General features: G+C 36.1%; 2 protein-coding genes and 1 long non-coding RNA gene across 3 annotated transcripts; 2 read left to right on the forward strand and 1 right to left on the reverse strand.

The window, feature by feature from the left end:
* The first annotated feature begins 3,564 nt into the window (after positions 1 to 3,564).
* On the forward strand, positions 3,565 to 4,510 carry LOC106101083. The gene has a single exon (XM_013280192.1). It carries the CDS (start codon positions 3,607 to 3,609, stop codon positions 4,387 to 4,389), a length of 783 nt encoding a protein of 260 aa, XP_013135646.1. The 5' UTR covers positions 3,565 to 3,606; the 3' UTR covers positions 4,390 to 4,510.
* A 1,321-nt stretch (positions 4,511 to 5,831) lies between these two features.
* Positions 5,832 to 12,362, forward strand: LOC106102082 (interferon-related developmental regulator 1). Its single transcript, XM_013281494.1, has 9 exons — positions 5,832 to 6,097; positions 7,464 to 7,583; positions 7,898 to 8,145; positions 8,651 to 8,749; positions 9,239 to 9,346; positions 10,664 to 10,846; positions 11,170 to 11,385; positions 11,644 to 11,859; positions 12,213 to 12,362. Exons 1-9 carry the CDS (start codon positions 6,067 to 6,069, stop codon positions 12,297 to 12,299), a joined length of 1,308 nt encoding a protein of 435 aa, XP_013136948.1. The 5' UTR covers positions 5,832 to 6,066; the 3' UTR covers positions 12,300 to 12,362.
* A 4,013-nt stretch (positions 12,363 to 16,375) lies between these two features.
* Positions 16,376 to 17,612, reverse strand: LOC106101062. Its single transcript, XR_001225482.1, has 3 exons — positions 17,527 to 17,612; positions 17,096 to 17,311; positions 16,376 to 16,802 (listed from the first exon to the last, which is right to left on the reverse strand). It is a non-coding gene; the product is annotated as an uncharacterized LOC106101062 (long non-coding RNA).

Below are 17,612 nucleotides of genomic sequence, written 5' to 3' on the forward strand. Positions count from 1 at the left end.
CAGTTCAGGGCGATGGACAGAAAAGGACGCCACAGTCCTGTGAATTACACAGTCTAACAGAACCCTAAAAAAGGGTGGCGTAAAAATCTTGACCAAGTTCCTATGTTCAAGGGAGGTTAATTTTAGTTTAATTTATCCACGAGCGTTTTTCCACTTTGTACTCTTTGATAGCAAAATATTCCGTTGCGACCAAGCTCTACCACGTAAATCGCAATAAAATCCCTATAAACCTCACCCCCTCCACTTTGTTCACCGTAAATACTTGGCATTTCAAACTTGCCTCGCATTCTGCACTCAAAGTAAAGGTGAATCCGTACGAATACTTCGAATTATTACTGCTTTCGGGTTGAGGGAAAATTTGGGGCAACCTGGCCTCAAGCACGGACAAACTTTACTTTTTGAGGCTTAAAACTGGCTACGACTTAATTTAATCGATAAATATAATGGAAAAAGTTCTAAAAGGCAAAAGAAAACTTGATGTACTTTTTTTAATCAACTAGTGGATATGGCATTTCCGAAATGCATAAACAAAGAAAAAATAACTAACTGATCTTGTTTGTGCCCGACTAAACATGAGAGAGCAAAACATCCTACTGATTTTTAATAAACTGCCATCTTACGGTTGAAAATTAAACTAATACTTTGTTTATTTAAGTTCTCTTGAACGATTGCTCTAGTTAAGGAAAGTGAGTATAGATGGCGCTAAACTACAAAATAAAGGAAATAATTTAAACACACCGTAACTAATTTCTTCAAATGATAAAACCCCACGAAAGATTATTATCATGTCCCGCATTAGGGTACAAATTGATAATTAATACTTAATTATCACATTGTCACTTATATTTAAACTGTAATGTAGAGCTTTTATAATAAAATGGAATTAATTAATATTTTGTTATGAACCAAAAACTTATAATTCAAAAAATGTTTTTAGGCTTTTGAATTTATGTATGCTTGAGTCAACCAGATTACACACATATGCATGTAATTTCATTTAATACGAAAATGTATCACATTGTATGAAGTTTTATTAAACCAACGACATATCAAAATGTTGAAACTACCAATTAATTCTCTATTAACCTTGAATAAATAAATCTGTTCTTGTCTGAACGGATAATGGCTTGGTGGCGGTTTTTTTATTAGATTTAAAGGTTAATTGAGAAGGACATTTTTGAATGATGTCAAATTTAAATAAAGAGGAATTGACTTCCATGCAAAAGTGGACTCGTTTCTTTGGTAACTTTTTTTCTTCAAGTGATACGTCAGGTCAATGCCTGACTTACTTTAGGCCAGTACAATTGGAAAATAGTGCAGACCCAGCATGGAATTTATGGACTCACTAGCGCCAGTTAGTGTTTACAATATGTCAGTTGTACGCCAGCGCTGAAATTGATCGCTACTGGGCTACTTTACTGGCAATTTGTTAACCAGTAATAAATTTTATATAGAGTAATAAAATGTTCAATTCAAACAGCCGATCTTTTACCAAAAAAATATGTATCTACATACTTAAAACAAACCATGTTTAATGAAATCTTTTTAAGCAATATAGCGGCCTCATTGCGTTCTAAATATACCACATATTGTCACAAGGAATTACACCCTGAATGTAAACATATTCAACAAAACATCTCAGATAAATCAATCTCAACGGATTAGGTCAAAGCGGCAAAGAGCATCTAGGTCCCCTAACTGATATGTTGGTCAAAATAATGTTTTAAAAATGTTCAATATTAAACATTAATTGGAGCGAATACACAATTTGTAAATGCCTCTTCATCTAGTCTTCACAAAACTATATATAACTGCAATATTTTTTTAAATCTTTTTGGTAAATACTTCTTGGTAATCCAAGATCAAGAAGGTGGCCAGTGACCAGCTATCTCTATTAGAGTGCGTCATTGGAATCAATTCAAGAATCACTCGTCCTTCCCCTCAACCCGCGCCACTCATATCCTGTTACAATGACCATATACTTTTCTATATACGAAGCGGTTTGTCAGTTTGTGTTCACCTTAGTGTTTTTATTTAGAAAGAGGAGGTTACATGATGTTAATGAAACAACTTTACTGCTACGTATGTAACAATGAAATTAGTTATAGGTAAACAATATAGAAAGGGAGGGAAAGACGGGATTGAAAGATTGGATGGATGCATATAATAACTTTAGATCCGTATAACCACAATTAATTACTCTCAATTTAACTTGTGGTCTTACTTATTAATTATAAATCGTATTAAGTAAGGATTATCGTCTGGAAAGTTCGACAGATTACCTTTATATCTGCTTAAATAACAAAGTTGTTTAAAATCCATAGACAACGCCGAGTGCGTAGCGTTGTAACAGATATAATAAAACAAAGCAGTCGCTCCTTACTATGCCGATGCATTATTCAATTAGGCTGATAACACTTAAGACGATTACCGCTAATAAAATTGTAATGTGTTGTTTCCGAGAGGAGGCGCGTGGGCTATTGCCGGTGACCCTGCACAGACCATGGTGACGCTGGCCCAAAATATTCTAGAGCGATCCAAATACCTGACCAATTGTTCTTATAAACTCAAGATAATAAGTATTTTTGATTAGGTATTTTATTAATCCGAAAAAACATCAAACATAATTTGAAGAATATAAATAATCTGTTGACAGAAAATTCGGTTATATGCAAATATCCCTGAGATAAATTTAGGCGGTGGAAGATAAGAATTGACCAGTCAAAGTTTGTCTGAAACCTTTTTTATACTTTTTTAATTATTATAATGTATAATATTAATAAAAGTAAGTAATGATTTGAGTTTCATTGTTGCTTCAATCTGTCCGGATTTTTAATATCAGAGCGGATATTAGTTACTCCGTACCGTTGAGCCGCGAAATGAGATGACACATATCATAATTCGTGCAATAACCGCTACAGCCGCCACCTTCAACCCTTTCAATGCTTGCGCGTCCCAAAATGACTTATATATTATCTTCTGTCCATTCTCATAAAATGTAATAGACAAAATTTGTAATTGTTTTAATTTTTTACAGTAATAGTTGAACTCCTTTTTTAAACAGTCGATGTATTTCATAATGTTTGTCAAGGATTTTTTTAGAAATGTTGCACCAACAATAACAACACGTGTTACTCACGGCACGTGAATAAGTATTTCACTTATACAGCGTAATCGTTGGCCAGGTATGAATGACCTAGTATCGCCCCGTGCCGTCTGTGATGACTCACATTGTGTATAAATTCATCTTTATTGGACGGGAACATATTTTTGCAAGTTAGACATGAAAATAACGTTTTATTCACAATTTTTACTTAATTTAATGATGTAGTAAAGAAATGTAAATTAATTTACGTTCCATAAATCTATTATACAACATTCTTATCTTTGTAATGGCACCCCGACTAATTTACCGACCACCCCTAGCCAATTAAAAGTTTGTCTAACAATTGGGATTGACAAAAAAAAATTAAATTCGGTATCGCACCCACGGGAGTAGGGAACGGTTAAGTGTCGGAGTTGTTGGACTTTAATAAAGCGATTAATTAAGTGCGGCGTCGGCGCGGGAGCGCGAGCCAGTGCTGCGAGCGCGCGCGCCCCGGCACCATGCTGCGCTATCCGTACCTCGTGTACGTGCTGCTCCTGCTGGCGAGAGTCTCGCGCGCGCGCACCTTTAACATCACGCACCTCATCGTGCCCGAGGTGGTCGCGCCCGGCGTCACCGACGTCGAGATAGAGTGCCGCTATGACGCCAACTTCACCCTCCTTAACTGGTTCAAAGGGCCCAACGAGTTCTTCCGCTACAAGCCGGGCGCCGCGCCCAGCACACGTTCCTTCCCTATACTCGGCGTGGGCAGGGTCGAGCTGATCGCCTGTGGACCCGCAACTTGCCGGCTGCGACTCGGCGCTCTAACAGAGGAGGCGACGGGCCTCTACAGATGTGACATAGAGAGGGACGTGCCTCCGTACAAATTCGAGACGCGAACCGCCTACATGGAGGTCCATGGCCATGAGCACAGAAGACCGCTGCTGGAGGGCCTTGCCGAGGAGTACGGCGACGAGGATGAAATCCATGCGTACTGCCGCGGCGCACCTGACGCCGAGATACGGTGGTACATAAACGGCCACGAAATTGAAGAAACGAGAGGGTCTTTGTCGTTGAAAAGACAAAGTTCGAGGTTGATCTTTCAAGGTATTCCGCCGATGGTGACAGTGCAGTGTGCAGAGTTCAGGTACGGCAAGTTATCGGGTTCCAAGGAAATGAAGGCACGATGGAGGGATCCAACCAACAGTCAGAAGGACGAGCGGGCGCAGGAGCAAAGGAATAGTTCACAAGTTCTCAGTATACATTTAGGAGTTATTTTACTTTTGTGTTTTATTTCACTTTAGAAATCTGTGCTGTTGTGTTCAACTTTTATATTTATAGGGATTAGTATGTATATTGTAGGAAGCCAAAGACATGTTCCTGTAAGAGAAATGTATTTATATATTTTTAATAAATGAATGAGATTTATTTATGTTGACTCAATATTGTACCGCTTTAAAATATAAAAAATTTAAATACGAATATGAGCCCAGTTATTGCCATAAACCTTGCCAGCCTTAATTCAATATAGTCTGACTCTTGAACTACAGAAATTAAATCGAAAGCGTGCAATGAGTTCGAAAACTATCCATTTTTTGTTGGGGTCTTTGTTATGAAACTCTAAAAAAATAACTTTAATTTACTTGACTAAAGTTATCGCAGTATAATCGTGCGTTTTTACTTCCAGTAAGAATTTTTATTGAAATGTTTAGATTAAATAATTTTAAAACATAAGTATTAAGTAGTGATTGCAACAAAACAGTACAAAATATATCTTCCAATTACATACTTATTTAGCGCCGATCATAGTTGCATAACGTAACCGCATTACGTTAAGTTGCGTCAAAGTGAAATAACGAAAAACCCATATGTAACTTTGCGCTGATACAACAATAGTAAACCTAGTGTTTGTTTGCTACTCATCTATAAAGAATATTCTATTTACACTGTTGTTTAATAAATACCAAGCTAAACTAGAATCTTTCTTTTTTGTTGTTTATAGCAGTTTATAGTAAAATTCATGGATAAGCCGAAGCACAAATTCCTAGCTGAAATTATTTGTCATCAAAACATAACATTTTATAATTTAATGCAATGGTTTGCAACATCTATACGACTCTTGGTTTTGAATAACATGGTGCAATGAAAAATTTAACAAATGTTTTTGCTTATGGCAACTTAAGGAATCGAAAACCGAAATCGATTTGTCAAACGAAAAACATTTCGTCGATAACAATCGACAACGTATTTGTACAATTTAATCTGCATTAAAAGCTTACTTTTGTGTATTACCGAGGTCTAGTCAGAAAATTACAATGTCAAAGGTCGTCTTCCTTAATTCCTTAAATCTAAAAACGCCTCGGATCGCTTTTAAAACTCCCAGGGTTTTTTTTCGTAATATGTACGTTATGTAATATGAAACACAGTAATACAGAGGTACATTGCTATAAAAAAGAAGGAGAATGGTGGTTGTGTGTGTCTAATAGACGCTCTTACATTTTTTATATGTCTTTGTTAAAAGAATTAATTTACGATCATATTGTTACGACTCTTTCTACGATTTAATTATCAAATCATTTATCTCTTATAGGGTATTATTTAGAGTGGAATCCATAATCTAGAGTTCGATTAAGGGAATCGATTATTCATCATAACTCGATGACACAAAATAAAAAGCTAGCAACACAAAATGAAAAATGGCGGTAACTTATATGACGCATGACGTGAAATCCTTACAAAAGTGACAGGCTGACAAAGCGCATTGCGCAAAGCAGCAGAGTCGTGTGTGCATGATACACGGTTAAACATGTTAAAAAGTTTTTCTGAAATTTTAGTTTTATGTTACATTCGGTGCCCAAATTGTTGTATAAGAACTGATATAATAAACTTTTCTCCTTCTTGATTAAGTGAGAAGTATAGGTAAATAATAAATAGTGAATATATTTTTTGTTTGTGTAAGTCAGCGACGTTCTAAAATCAAGATGCCAAAAGGAAAGAAAAAGGGTAAATACGGTAAGTTCATCATTTTTTCACAATATTCATAAAAGTAATTGTCGTTTATTTCTTTGTTTGTCAACTATCAAATTTGGAATTTGCCAGGAATGAGATCACGCGGCGACCTTGTGTTCGCAACTCAAGTCCGCACTAATGACAGTCCACGTACTTATTTCACATTCGATTATTAATTCAACGTCGGCCTAGCGTAGAAACCATATGGTCGTCGAGGTCTTGAAAGCTTTAAGTTCCGCGTTTTGCAATGCAACAACACAACTGTTACTTTCAACATTTCATAACAACGAATTGTCACACGTGTTTTCTAAGTACCAATGTCTATAAGCGATTTCTGGCATTGATATTATATTTTTATCTCTACTGTAAACAAATGACCTGACCTTGATTTATTTACCTTGTTCGTAAATTATGTAATTCATATCAGTAGAGATTCATCAGTCTTATGCAAACATTCTTTGAATTTTGGGTAATCAAATTTTACCAGAGACTTCCATATTTTTTAGTTAATTTTCAAGGTCGTAAGCTTCAACTGATAAAAAATATTTTTAATGTTGCATAAATATTGTGTAATATAATTGAAAGTAATAGATAAAGTTACATTGTAGGTCATGGTTCAACATATGAACATTACAGCATTCAAATTGTATAACATTTTGTATGATTTTTCAACAGTGAAAAAATCTCTTTGTATTTAAATAAATTTTAAAATAATTATAAATACTCACTTAAACTAAAAGATTCAAGTAAACTTTAAACTAAGTTCCATTATAAATAAAATAATTTTTTATGTGTAAATTATATGTATATTTAGACAACTATTATTTCCTTTTAATTATCACAAATATGAATTGGTTGACAAATAAGCCTTTTTTTGGCTGAATAGTCTTATTTCCTGTCACAAGTGCCAATTCATACCAATAGATATTGGCTACATACACTTCACAGTTCATGTTTGACATATAAGAGTGTTGCAACGGGATTCATTCTGTAAAACTGTAAAATATAATAATAATAATAAATCGAATAATAATAAATAAGAAAAATAGAAATTGTATAAATAATATAATATGGCAATACAGTTAAAGTATGAAAAAAAATCTTGTGACAAGGTGCTAGAGTAATGTCTTAATTTAGTTTCACTTAGGGCCACTAGATCACATAACTGTGTCAGTCTATAAGTTCAACTTTAAATAATGTCACTAAAATATTATTCATTCAATTTTAGCACATTTAATTTGGTGCATTGAATGTGATTTAAAATGATAGCCAAATACAAAAGCATATTAAGAATCAGACATAAATATGTGAAAGACATGTATAATGGTAATTATGGTGTGCTTAAAGATATAATTTGTTTATTTCACAGAGCATAAAAGAACGGAGCAAGCATACTCTTCAGATGAAGATGCTGGTATAGATATGACCATAGACAATTGCTCAGAGATATCAGGTCAATCCGACTTGAAGAGCAACCATGAAGATGCAGGTTTGTATTTTAAATTCTTTTTTTTAACTAAACTATACTAGCTGTTGCTCGCGACTTCGTCCGCGGAAAATTAAAAAAACATAGCCTATGTTACTTGCAGATAAATTACCTTTCTAACTGTGAAAGAATTTTAAAAATCAGCACAGTAGAGTTTTAATTTCAATACATATAAAAATACAAATCTTACCTTTTTATAATATTCATATAGACTAGAACTTTTAGAATAAAACTATGAAAATTGAGTAGACATGTTTGGTTATAAATCTATTCATGTATTTATTATTACAACATTAAAAGTTAAAATGTGTTTGCAGAAAACGATGTACAAGAGAAGTTAGAGGAGAAGGTGCTAGAGTTGATAGAGAGTCTCAACGCGCGGGCGAGCGCTGCGCGTGCGCAGGCGCTGTGCTCGCTGCAGGGCGCGCTGCAGCGGCGCTACCTGGCGGGGCTGCTGGCGGCGCACCGCGCCACGCTCGCCGACCACGTGGCGCGCACGCTGCGCCGCGGCCGCGACGCCGAGCGCAGGGCCGCCGCCAACCTCGCCCCGCTGCTCGCTCTGCAGGTATGCAGCCCTGGAGCCCTGCTAATGTCCCGTAGCTTTTATATTACTAGCTAGTGTACACACTAAAAAGTTAACCCTTAAATGCATGATTTTTTTCTTTTTAAACTAAATTAGCCGCTCAACAACTAAATTAGCAGCTACCCAACTCATAAGTACTCAATTTGTACCTGCGTAGATTACAAATTGGTTTGATCTATGAGCTAGTTTATTGATCTGCTTCATTCATGCAATCCATGAATATCAGAGCGCAGATTTAGCCGTATCAACTCCCGGCTATATCTGCGCTTTTATTGGGTAACTCATATGTAGTTACAAGCTACCATGTATGATCTCAACACCTTAGTATATCTACCCAACCTAACAAAAGTTTTCTAGCATAAACATTTGTATTGACTTTCAGTCCATGCTTTGTAGTAAACTTTGTGGATAATGTTGAACATGATTTTTCCTGTCTTTGATTACATGTGCTTTGAGGATGAAGGTTTAAACACACAAACACTTGCAGATAGGTGAGGAGGGCACGGAGGAGTTCATGAAGGAGGTGCGACCCGCGTTATTCGCCGCCTGCACAGACAAGTCCGCTTCGATTGAAACTAGAACTGATGTATGTATGCCATTTTTACCTCATATCAACGTCATAGAATTGTAGTCCATCATCACCATCACCAGCTCAGTATATTGCCCCACCGAGGGGCTCTTAGCCTTCCTTAAGTTAGACAGACTAGGCCTACGACCTTAGTCAACCATGCTGGCATACTGCGGGTTGGTTGATTTTACACATATCTTCACTGATATGTGCAGGCATCACGATGTTTTCCTTTGCCATAAAAACGTCTGGTACAATTTAAAAAATAATTAAATTCAAGATTTTTCGTCTGGTAAATTTTCTGATATTCATGTAACGTAAAATAAAAAAATCGATAATGACATTGGTATGTCGTGGGATTTGAATTCAGGATCTGTAGATTACAAATGTAATGCTTCAAACCCTGAGCCACCGACTCTTGTAGTCAATAAGATGATATTTTTAATGTTGACTGGCTATCTTTTTCTTACTTATTATACATTTGTCAATATTTACGTATGTATGCAGTGCTGCTCGTCGCTGGCGGTGCTGTGCTACCTGCTGGAGGAAGACTTCACAGAGATCATTGAGGTGCTGCGAATGTACGAGACCATATTCAGCGGCAGCTATCTTAAGGTAAAAAATTATACTTCATACTAATGTTACAAATGCCAAAATTTGGATGGATGGATGTAAATGTAGAACATAGAAGACTATTAAGTTTTTTTTTATATCTTTGTGAGCAACTAGCTTTTGTATTTAATAAAAAACCTATGTACATGGAATTCAATATGTCTAATATTTAACACATAAAATGTAACAACGCTTATCTATACTAGTGTTATGCTACTAGGGCCCCCTCGGGGGTATTAAAAAATAAAAAAAACTACTAAAAAGCTACGTTATCACTGAGTAACCTAGACCGTATTTTTACAATTTTTTTATTCTACGCGGACGAAGTCGTGTGCAATAGCTAGTCAATTATAAAAATGAACAGGCTAAATAATTTTAATACCTTATCAAAGATATGACATTATTAAATATCGAAAAACCTCCATAATAATTGCTTTGTACATTGTTTTCTGAGTTTCATGAGAAATATTTAAAATATATTATTTAACATACCTGTTAGGGATATGCTAAATGGATAGCAATTAACACATACTTTGTGGTCAAAAGAATAGGAAACTTTATAATAATAATATCGTGAATTTACCAAAGACCCAATAAACAAGATATAAAAATTCCATGTCTTGTATTACGTCATTTCCGAAGTTTTCCATACCGTGCATTTCCGAATATGTTCGGTGTGACGTCACAACGTGAAATGAGTCATCACAAGTGTTCAAGGTATGTCAAGTTCATTACTCTTAGACAATTGTTATAGCGTCTCACTTGGAAATATTCTATTGTACACTTTTATGACTTACTGTTTACTATCGACCGCGACACCTACAGGAATATAAACATAATTTCATTAGTAGTCTATGTTTTAAATCTATGCCAAATTTCAGCAAGATTTGTTAAGTTGTTTTGTAGATTAGTAATTAAAATTTATTTAAATTTTTTCATGAGATTTTGAAGAAAGTATGAAAATTAAAATCATATACAAAACATTTAATATTCATTAAAGTAATTCATCAAATCAGTTTTTTTAATTCATACACATTTTGGTAGACAATAATTGAAGAAATATTTTTAGATAAATGCATTTACAATTTATATCAATATATTTGATACAGTTTAAGTTATACTGATACAAGTGAAATAGATGGAAGTACTGTTGGCTAACAAATTGCTCTCTCTTTCTGTCTTTCTGTATGCCTCTCTTACTCTATTTTTATAAAGGGAAAATGTACCATCAGATATGGGAGCTACAGGCCAGGTGTGTCGAGCTCAGAATCAAAACAACTCTCTCTCTCTCCCCCTCTAACGGTAGTGTGTTGTGCGCAGGGCGACAGCAGCGTGAAGGTGTGCGGCGCGGCGGTGGCGGAGGGCCCGCTGCACGCGGCGGCGCTGGACGGCTGGGCGCTGGTGCTGGCGCTGGCGGAGCCCGCGCACGCCGCGGCGCTGCTGCGCGCCGGCCCGCCCGCGCCGCACCGCCTGCTGCAGCTGCTCGAGGCTTGCAGTCTTGAGGTACCTCACTTTCTTCTATGGCCCATACTAGATTCAAATACAAAAATCACAACGAAGGCGTTTGCTATTGGCTAATTTCTGATACCATGACAATCTTGCTTGTTTGATGCTTTTACGTGGTTTTGTCCTTTGCACGACGATTTTTTCAATTTATTTACCCATTAATTTCAATAGCATGAGAATAGCCTATAACGTGTCGCAAGTGAAGACCTTTGCAATGTGAAATTTTTTACATATGGTAAAAATTGAAAAATGAGCTAGCATCAATCTGAATTTTAGTAGTAATAAATGTTATAGAGTATATATGAATGTCCGTACAACAGGTGCGCATGGCGGCGGGCGGCGCGCTGGCCGTGGCGCACGAGCGCTGTGTGGAGGGCGGCGCGGGGGGCGCGGGGGGCGCGGCGCCGTGGGCCGGCAGCGAGGCGGCGCTGCAGGCGCGCCTGGAGCAGCTGGCGCGCGACCCGCACAAGTACCGCGCCAAGCGCGACCGCAAGCTGCAGCGCGCCACCTTCAGAGATATACTCAAATACTTCGAGGTATGTACATGCAACGGCACACATCGAAACACCAAAACTTACCCGTCTAGTGCGAATAAATGTTAATTATAGTTATTCTCGTTAATCAAAAGTATTAAAGTTATAAAAAATAGTAAAACATGATGTGCGGTTGCAAAGTGTAAGGGTGTCTAATTTGGAAGATATGCCTAGTTCACACGTAGCTTGGGTTACAATAGCGCTCAATTACTAGATTGACATATGTATATGTGTATAGTAAGGGTGTGTGTGTGTGTGCAGGAGGGCGCGGTGCCGGCGCTGCGCGTGGCGGTGGGCGGCGAGGCGGTGGAGATGCGGTCGTGGGCGGGGCGCGGCGCGTACGCGGCGCTGGCGGGCGCGCTGGGCGGCGGGCTGGCCGCGCTGGCGCCGCACTGCGCGCCGCTGCGCCACGCGCTGGAGCTGCCCGCCGCGCCGCCGCCGCGCGCGCCGCCCTCGCGCCTCGACAAGCTGCAGCGGGTCATCTACCTTACTATTATCTATACTAATATAGTAAAGCATAAAAACTACTTCGTGCCGACAACCAGTCACACTATATTTTTAGAATGTATATAACTAAAAGCTGACCTCTAGGTTGCCATGGTAACGGTTATTATTATCCAATATCAAAGGCTTTTGTTCTCATTTGAGCATTTAAATTTCGACATTTTCAATTGAGAATTTATAAATGTAAACAATGAAGTAAAGATTTTATAGTTCCAATCGAATGAAACCGCACGGGAACAGCAACATAGTCACATTTAAATACTAAATGACATTAAAACAGATACTAAATAGAAGTATATTGTATTAATATGTGTATATTATTGCAGCATTTGCAGAACAACGCAGCGTGCAAGGCGCGCACGCTCGCGCGCAACAAGAGCCGCGACAAGCGCTCCGCCGCACTCGCGCTCTAGGCGCCTCACTTTTTTATCCATACACGTATTAAAACAAACGTTTCAAGAAAAAAAATACGCGAATATTCCAAAAAAATGAAAACTAGATAAAAAGGAACTTAAGGGTTTTTAATTTAGAATTGATTACAATTGGTACGTGGTATCACTGGAACCAAAGATGACTTGTTTTTTAAAGCGTTTATGCATCATTGCAGTATCTCTTGAGTTTTTTGGACATAAAAAACATATAAAGGCAAAGAATTTGCCTCTCTTGTACTTCGACACAAAACATATCTCATTTATTTAGATTTGTGAATATATCAGGCTATGGAATATTGTCATTTTAAATCAAATGTACACAATCTCGTTAACAAATTGTTAACATTTTTAGTTAAAATGCGCGTATTTTGTATAATTGTATATACAAAGATTTTTGTTTATCTTTACTGTTTAGCTTCAACTTGCTCCAGGTTTGTGATTTTTGGACGTCGACCTGAAAAGAATGTTTAAAATGCGTTGCTTAACGAATTGTTTTTGCTTGTTACGCTTAAAATTATAAAGTGTATTAATTGTCTATGGTATAGATAATCGCTGTCATGTCAAATTTTGACAGCTGTCAATGTCAATCGACGTGGTGTTATTTGCCGCTTTTTGAGACCTTGTGCTTTTAGTGTTAATTTTCTTTTATTTTTAGATTTAGTATGTTGGACCGTTGTAACATAAAACACTTCATTTTATGTTAATTAGAAATTGAAAAATGTTGCTGTATAATTTAATAGCCCAATTATACAAATAAATAGAATAATTATAGTTTTTATTTTATGTTTATACGAACGGACTAAAATGTTTTATATATTCCAAATGTCAAAATTTGAAAATGATGCCCGATTTAATGGTTGAACCATTGTAATTAAAAGATCTTTCTTATCCAAAATGTTTTTAATCATTGAAGATCACTTTATTTTCATATGTAAAATAAAAAAGTCAAATATCAAAAAAATGTTTCAGGTATCATTTTTTCTTAAATATTTTTATTAAATCAAGTTCGGAGTAAGGAGTGTTTTAGTTTGTTTTATAGATATTGGATGTTTTACCATAGTTTTTCCTGCTACGCCATACAAAACCGTCGTGTCCATCTCATGGTCTAATGGTATGATTAAATTTAGTATGGTAAACCCGTCATTTGTAACTGACTGAAATCTGTCGCCGTTTTGAATCTGACCGAAGTCAGTCGCCATTTTGTATTTGAAGTCAGTCAAAATGGCGGGCGTACGACACGCATGTTCTTTATGCAGGTGCTAGTTGATGAAAACCTATGGTTAACTAATTCTCGCAATCTTCGTTCTTCGGACGGTGCAAAATTTCCACGGATTCATTTTATAATTTGTTTCTCATGAATATTATTTTGATTTGTATTCGTCATCGAGGCCGCCTCTATTGTACATTGACTAGACTTTATGTGGGATGTTGAAATAATATTTATTATGAGAAATAACATTGCTTTTATTTACTTTTTATCACTCCCAACTGAAATCATTTCACTGACATTAGAAAAAGGTATAAAGCAATAAATAAAACAACAATATAAACACATGACTAGCTTTATCTTCAGACATATACATTCGATTTCTAAACCAGAAGTTCTCTTGCCGCAAACCTTTCTGAGCATGACAAGCAAATACTCAAAAAACATAAATTTTACTTAAACTCATTAACTAATATAAAAAGTGCAGTACGAATTTGTTATCAAACCGATCCCTGTCACTTCGCTCACCATAAGCTCGTTCTCCTGACTGTAGCTAATTTAACTATAGTTTACAAAAACTTTCTTAATTCTTTGGTTGCAATGAAAACGTAACCAATGCCACTACTAATCTAACACGAATTGTAAAAACAATGATACATGATAGATAAATTATTATAAAGAAAATCAAAGTATGATAAAATAATTTGACAAATATTACAATTTTTAGCTACAGTCCACCAGCACACATATACGTCTTTTTACATATAAATAGATAGATATAGTTTAAAGACATTTATCGTGTGAACGTCACTAGAGCTACAGATACGAAGATACGTCCTAAATACGACATGGGGGCTCACTTGATGGAGATAAAGAGATCGTACCAGATTTTGTTGTAAATGCATTAGTAACACAATCGTCACTTTCAAGTTCAGTTTAGTAGCTAAGTAACGTTCACAACTCAACACCAACTTAAACCTAGTAGATTATAATAGATAACGCAAAAATATGAACTGTTATAAACATCTTTTAGCGAATGACAAATTGTAATGGCAGCGCCGATACATGTGATAAATGTACACTAGTTGCCGTCTGCTACTTCATCTGTGCGGAATCAATGTAACAGTATCATAAATAGCCAATTGCTGCAAATTACGTCCAGGTCCATTCAGCAGCAACTAATATAAACTTTCGCATATAATATTAGTAAGATATACTTTAATTGTTACTCTAAAACGGGCTTCATTAAAAGCTTAAAAAAACGATATATCGAAAATTCTTTGAATTTCAACGAAAATTGTTATATGAATTTATGATAACTGAAATCTACACGTTTCCAACTCTGTGGTAGGCACTATTGACAGTTTTGTTCTATATTATATAGTTTTATTTATATATACAGTCGTACGTGTAAAAGCGCGATATTTTCTCGCTTGTCCAGGTTCGAATGTATTTGAGTAGTTATATACCTTTATAATTTCCAATAACAGAGAGCCGAGGGCCGGACGCGAACACGCCCGGAGCGTAACAGTAAGGCAACCAACGAAGGCGGAGCAAGTACACTGCGTTTGTTACTCGATACAAAAATATACACTTTTTCATCAATGTCAATAAATGGATAATCCTGTAGCATCTATATATTTACAATGATTTTACACATAAAAAAGTAATAAAATCTGATTTTAGGAATACGTGAAAAAGACTGTGTTTTTTTAACACAATCATTCGTAAAATTCAAAGCATATTTTGTGGAAAGCGCATTGTATTTTTTTGGAATCTAGCAAACACAAAACATCGCAATGCCATCAACATCGAATGCCACGAAACGAACATTTCCTACAACATTTAGCTAGACTTAGGCCTTTTACATGGCAACACCAACCAATGATTAATAAAGAAATACCAAACAGATTTAATAACTCGATGTAATGAAAAAGCAACGTTGTAACGACAGCAAAAAAGATTACAAGATCTAAAACAGTGGAATGTTTACATTAATAAGAAAATATTTCCATCTTTAATTATCAAGATAATAATATATTATTTTAAAAATATATAGTTAATATGCACATCTTATATACCAAACATTTTGTCCTTGCCGATATTTACAAGCACGTTAATATTAATACAAATAAATGTTACAATTGTAGGGAAAATGACTTCACTACGGTAACATACATTTGGTAAGAAAATGAATAAAATCATGGCAACTTTGACAGAGGTTACCATAGACAAATTTGTAAAAAGAAAGCTTACATAGGACGAACTAATATTACGTTTGTGCTTCTGAATATAAAATACTTAGAATAGGGTAAAATGAATCAAAACCGTTCGAGATGCAATTAACTTCAATCATATAAGGACATTAATATGAAGTTAACATCATCCAGTGACTACATCTAAGAATCTTAATTGTAATTACAATCTAATTTTAATTTAAATTAATCTCTAACTTTCGGCCTAAAATAACAAACGTAGCGACAACTTCGTATACATAAAGTGAGCAACCAAACTTAATACGTGCAAACTCAAATATTGTGTTTTAAACAATTTAATACTTATTCTAAAAAATGTGTATTTTTAATTCTGTGTATAAAGTGCCCTGTTTCCTCTATATTACCACAATTCAAATCGATGCTAAAATGGCAACACTGCAACGTTATAAATTGTCTTATAAATATTCATAGACAAATCTTGAGTTAATATTTTACCAAATTTCGTAATATCGGAATTGTCTCATTTTATTTAATAAAATACATTTGTCTTTATTTTAACTGTTACTACATTAAAAGATAAAGTTTACACAAATAATAGAATTAATATTAAATAGTCTTATTATTAAACATACCATAGTTCAATAATATTTTTACTCTACAATTTGTAGTTAATTTGTCAATGATTTTAAACTAAAAATTCCTTACGCTCTACATGGCAACATTCATAGAACATTATTATATAATAAATACCCTTTATGTGAACATATATTTGGCCAGACTCATATTAAAAGTCGCTGTGACTAGACAAATGTTTTGGAGGATATCAAATCAAATGTTTTCAAAAAAAAAACCATGACTTCGAGTATTTCAACCAAAAATGTTTATGACAAGCATACACTTCACATCTTTTAATCATAGACAAATGTGTTATGTCCACAGACAAATATCTTATAATTGTAAACATTTAACACACATCGATATTTAATCACAACACGCAGCAATACTATTCTATGTTATAACTTCTTTGTCAGAATCCAGTATTTTAGATTTATTTTACAAGACCTAAAACAAGAAAAGATTAATTTCAAGTATCAACTCCGTTATGTTCTCATATAAAGACGATATATTAAAACGTCAAAATATAGTAACATTTAGAACGCGCGCACATCTTTGAATAAACTATCGCATAACTGTTTAATCGCGCTGTGATTGCTATGAGCTTATATGGAGGTGCGCACACTACTCGATTTTTATCTGTGTAACTAAACAGTTGAATTGACTGAAAAAAAAAATAGACAGTCACACAACAGTCGTGCGATAGTTTAGTTAAATGTGCGCCCGCTCTTACAACTTACCGCATCGTTTACCGCCTAGTTGACCTTGGCTTTTTTAATCTCGGGGCCGGCGTCATCCTCATCATCATCATCATCCGCCCACTCCCACTCCTGATCCTGCTCCAGCTCCAACTCCGGCTCCAGCTCCGGCTCCGGTTCCGGTTCCGGCTCCTCCTCGTCGATGTCGCCTTCATCGTCGCCTTCGCGCGCCTCCATCAATAGATCATCTTCCTCATCCTGGATACGATATAGTCGTTCAGCACAGGAAAGAAACAGAGAAAGAAAATGAATTAGAGGGAGAGAGATAAAAGAAACAGACAGGAAGATAAAGAGGGGGAGAGAAAAAGGGATGGCAGAGAGAGAGAGACATAAGAGACGCAGAGAGATCAAGAAAGGGGAGACGGAGAGAGGGGGAGGGGGGGAGAAGAGAGAGAGAGGGTGCAGTGAGGTACCAGGGCGCGCTGCATGACGGCGATCTGCGGCTGGCGCGTGTGCAGCGCCACGCGGCGCTCGATGAGGTAGGACACGTACTCGTCGT

Source organism: Papilio polytes, unplaced genomic scaffold (assembly GCF_000836215.1).
Source record: "Papilio polytes unplaced genomic scaffold, Ppol_1.0 DF824303.1, whole genome shotgun sequence".
NCBI classification, from domain to species: Eukaryota; Metazoa; Arthropoda; class Insecta; order Lepidoptera; family Papilionidae; genus Papilio; species Papilio polytes.

Excerpts from the sequence above, each read along its gene's own strand:
- LOC106102082 (XM_013281494.1), top strand. The coding sequence starts at position 6,067 with ATGCCAAAAGGAAAGAAAAAGGGTAAATACG. Across the intron at positions 6,098-7,463 it reads AAAGAAAAAGGGTAAATACG|AGCATAAAAGAACGGAGCAA; the intron begins GTAAGTTCATCA and ends TTTATTTCACAG. Across the intron at positions 8,146-8,650 it reads CCCCGCTGCTCGCTCTGCAG|ATAGGTGAGGAGGGCACGGA; the intron begins GTATGCAGCCCT and ends AAACACTTGCAG.
- LOC106101083 (XM_013280192.1), top strand. The coding sequence starts at position 3,607 with ATGCTGCGCTATCCGTACCTCGTGTACGTGCTGCTCCTGCTGGCGAGA.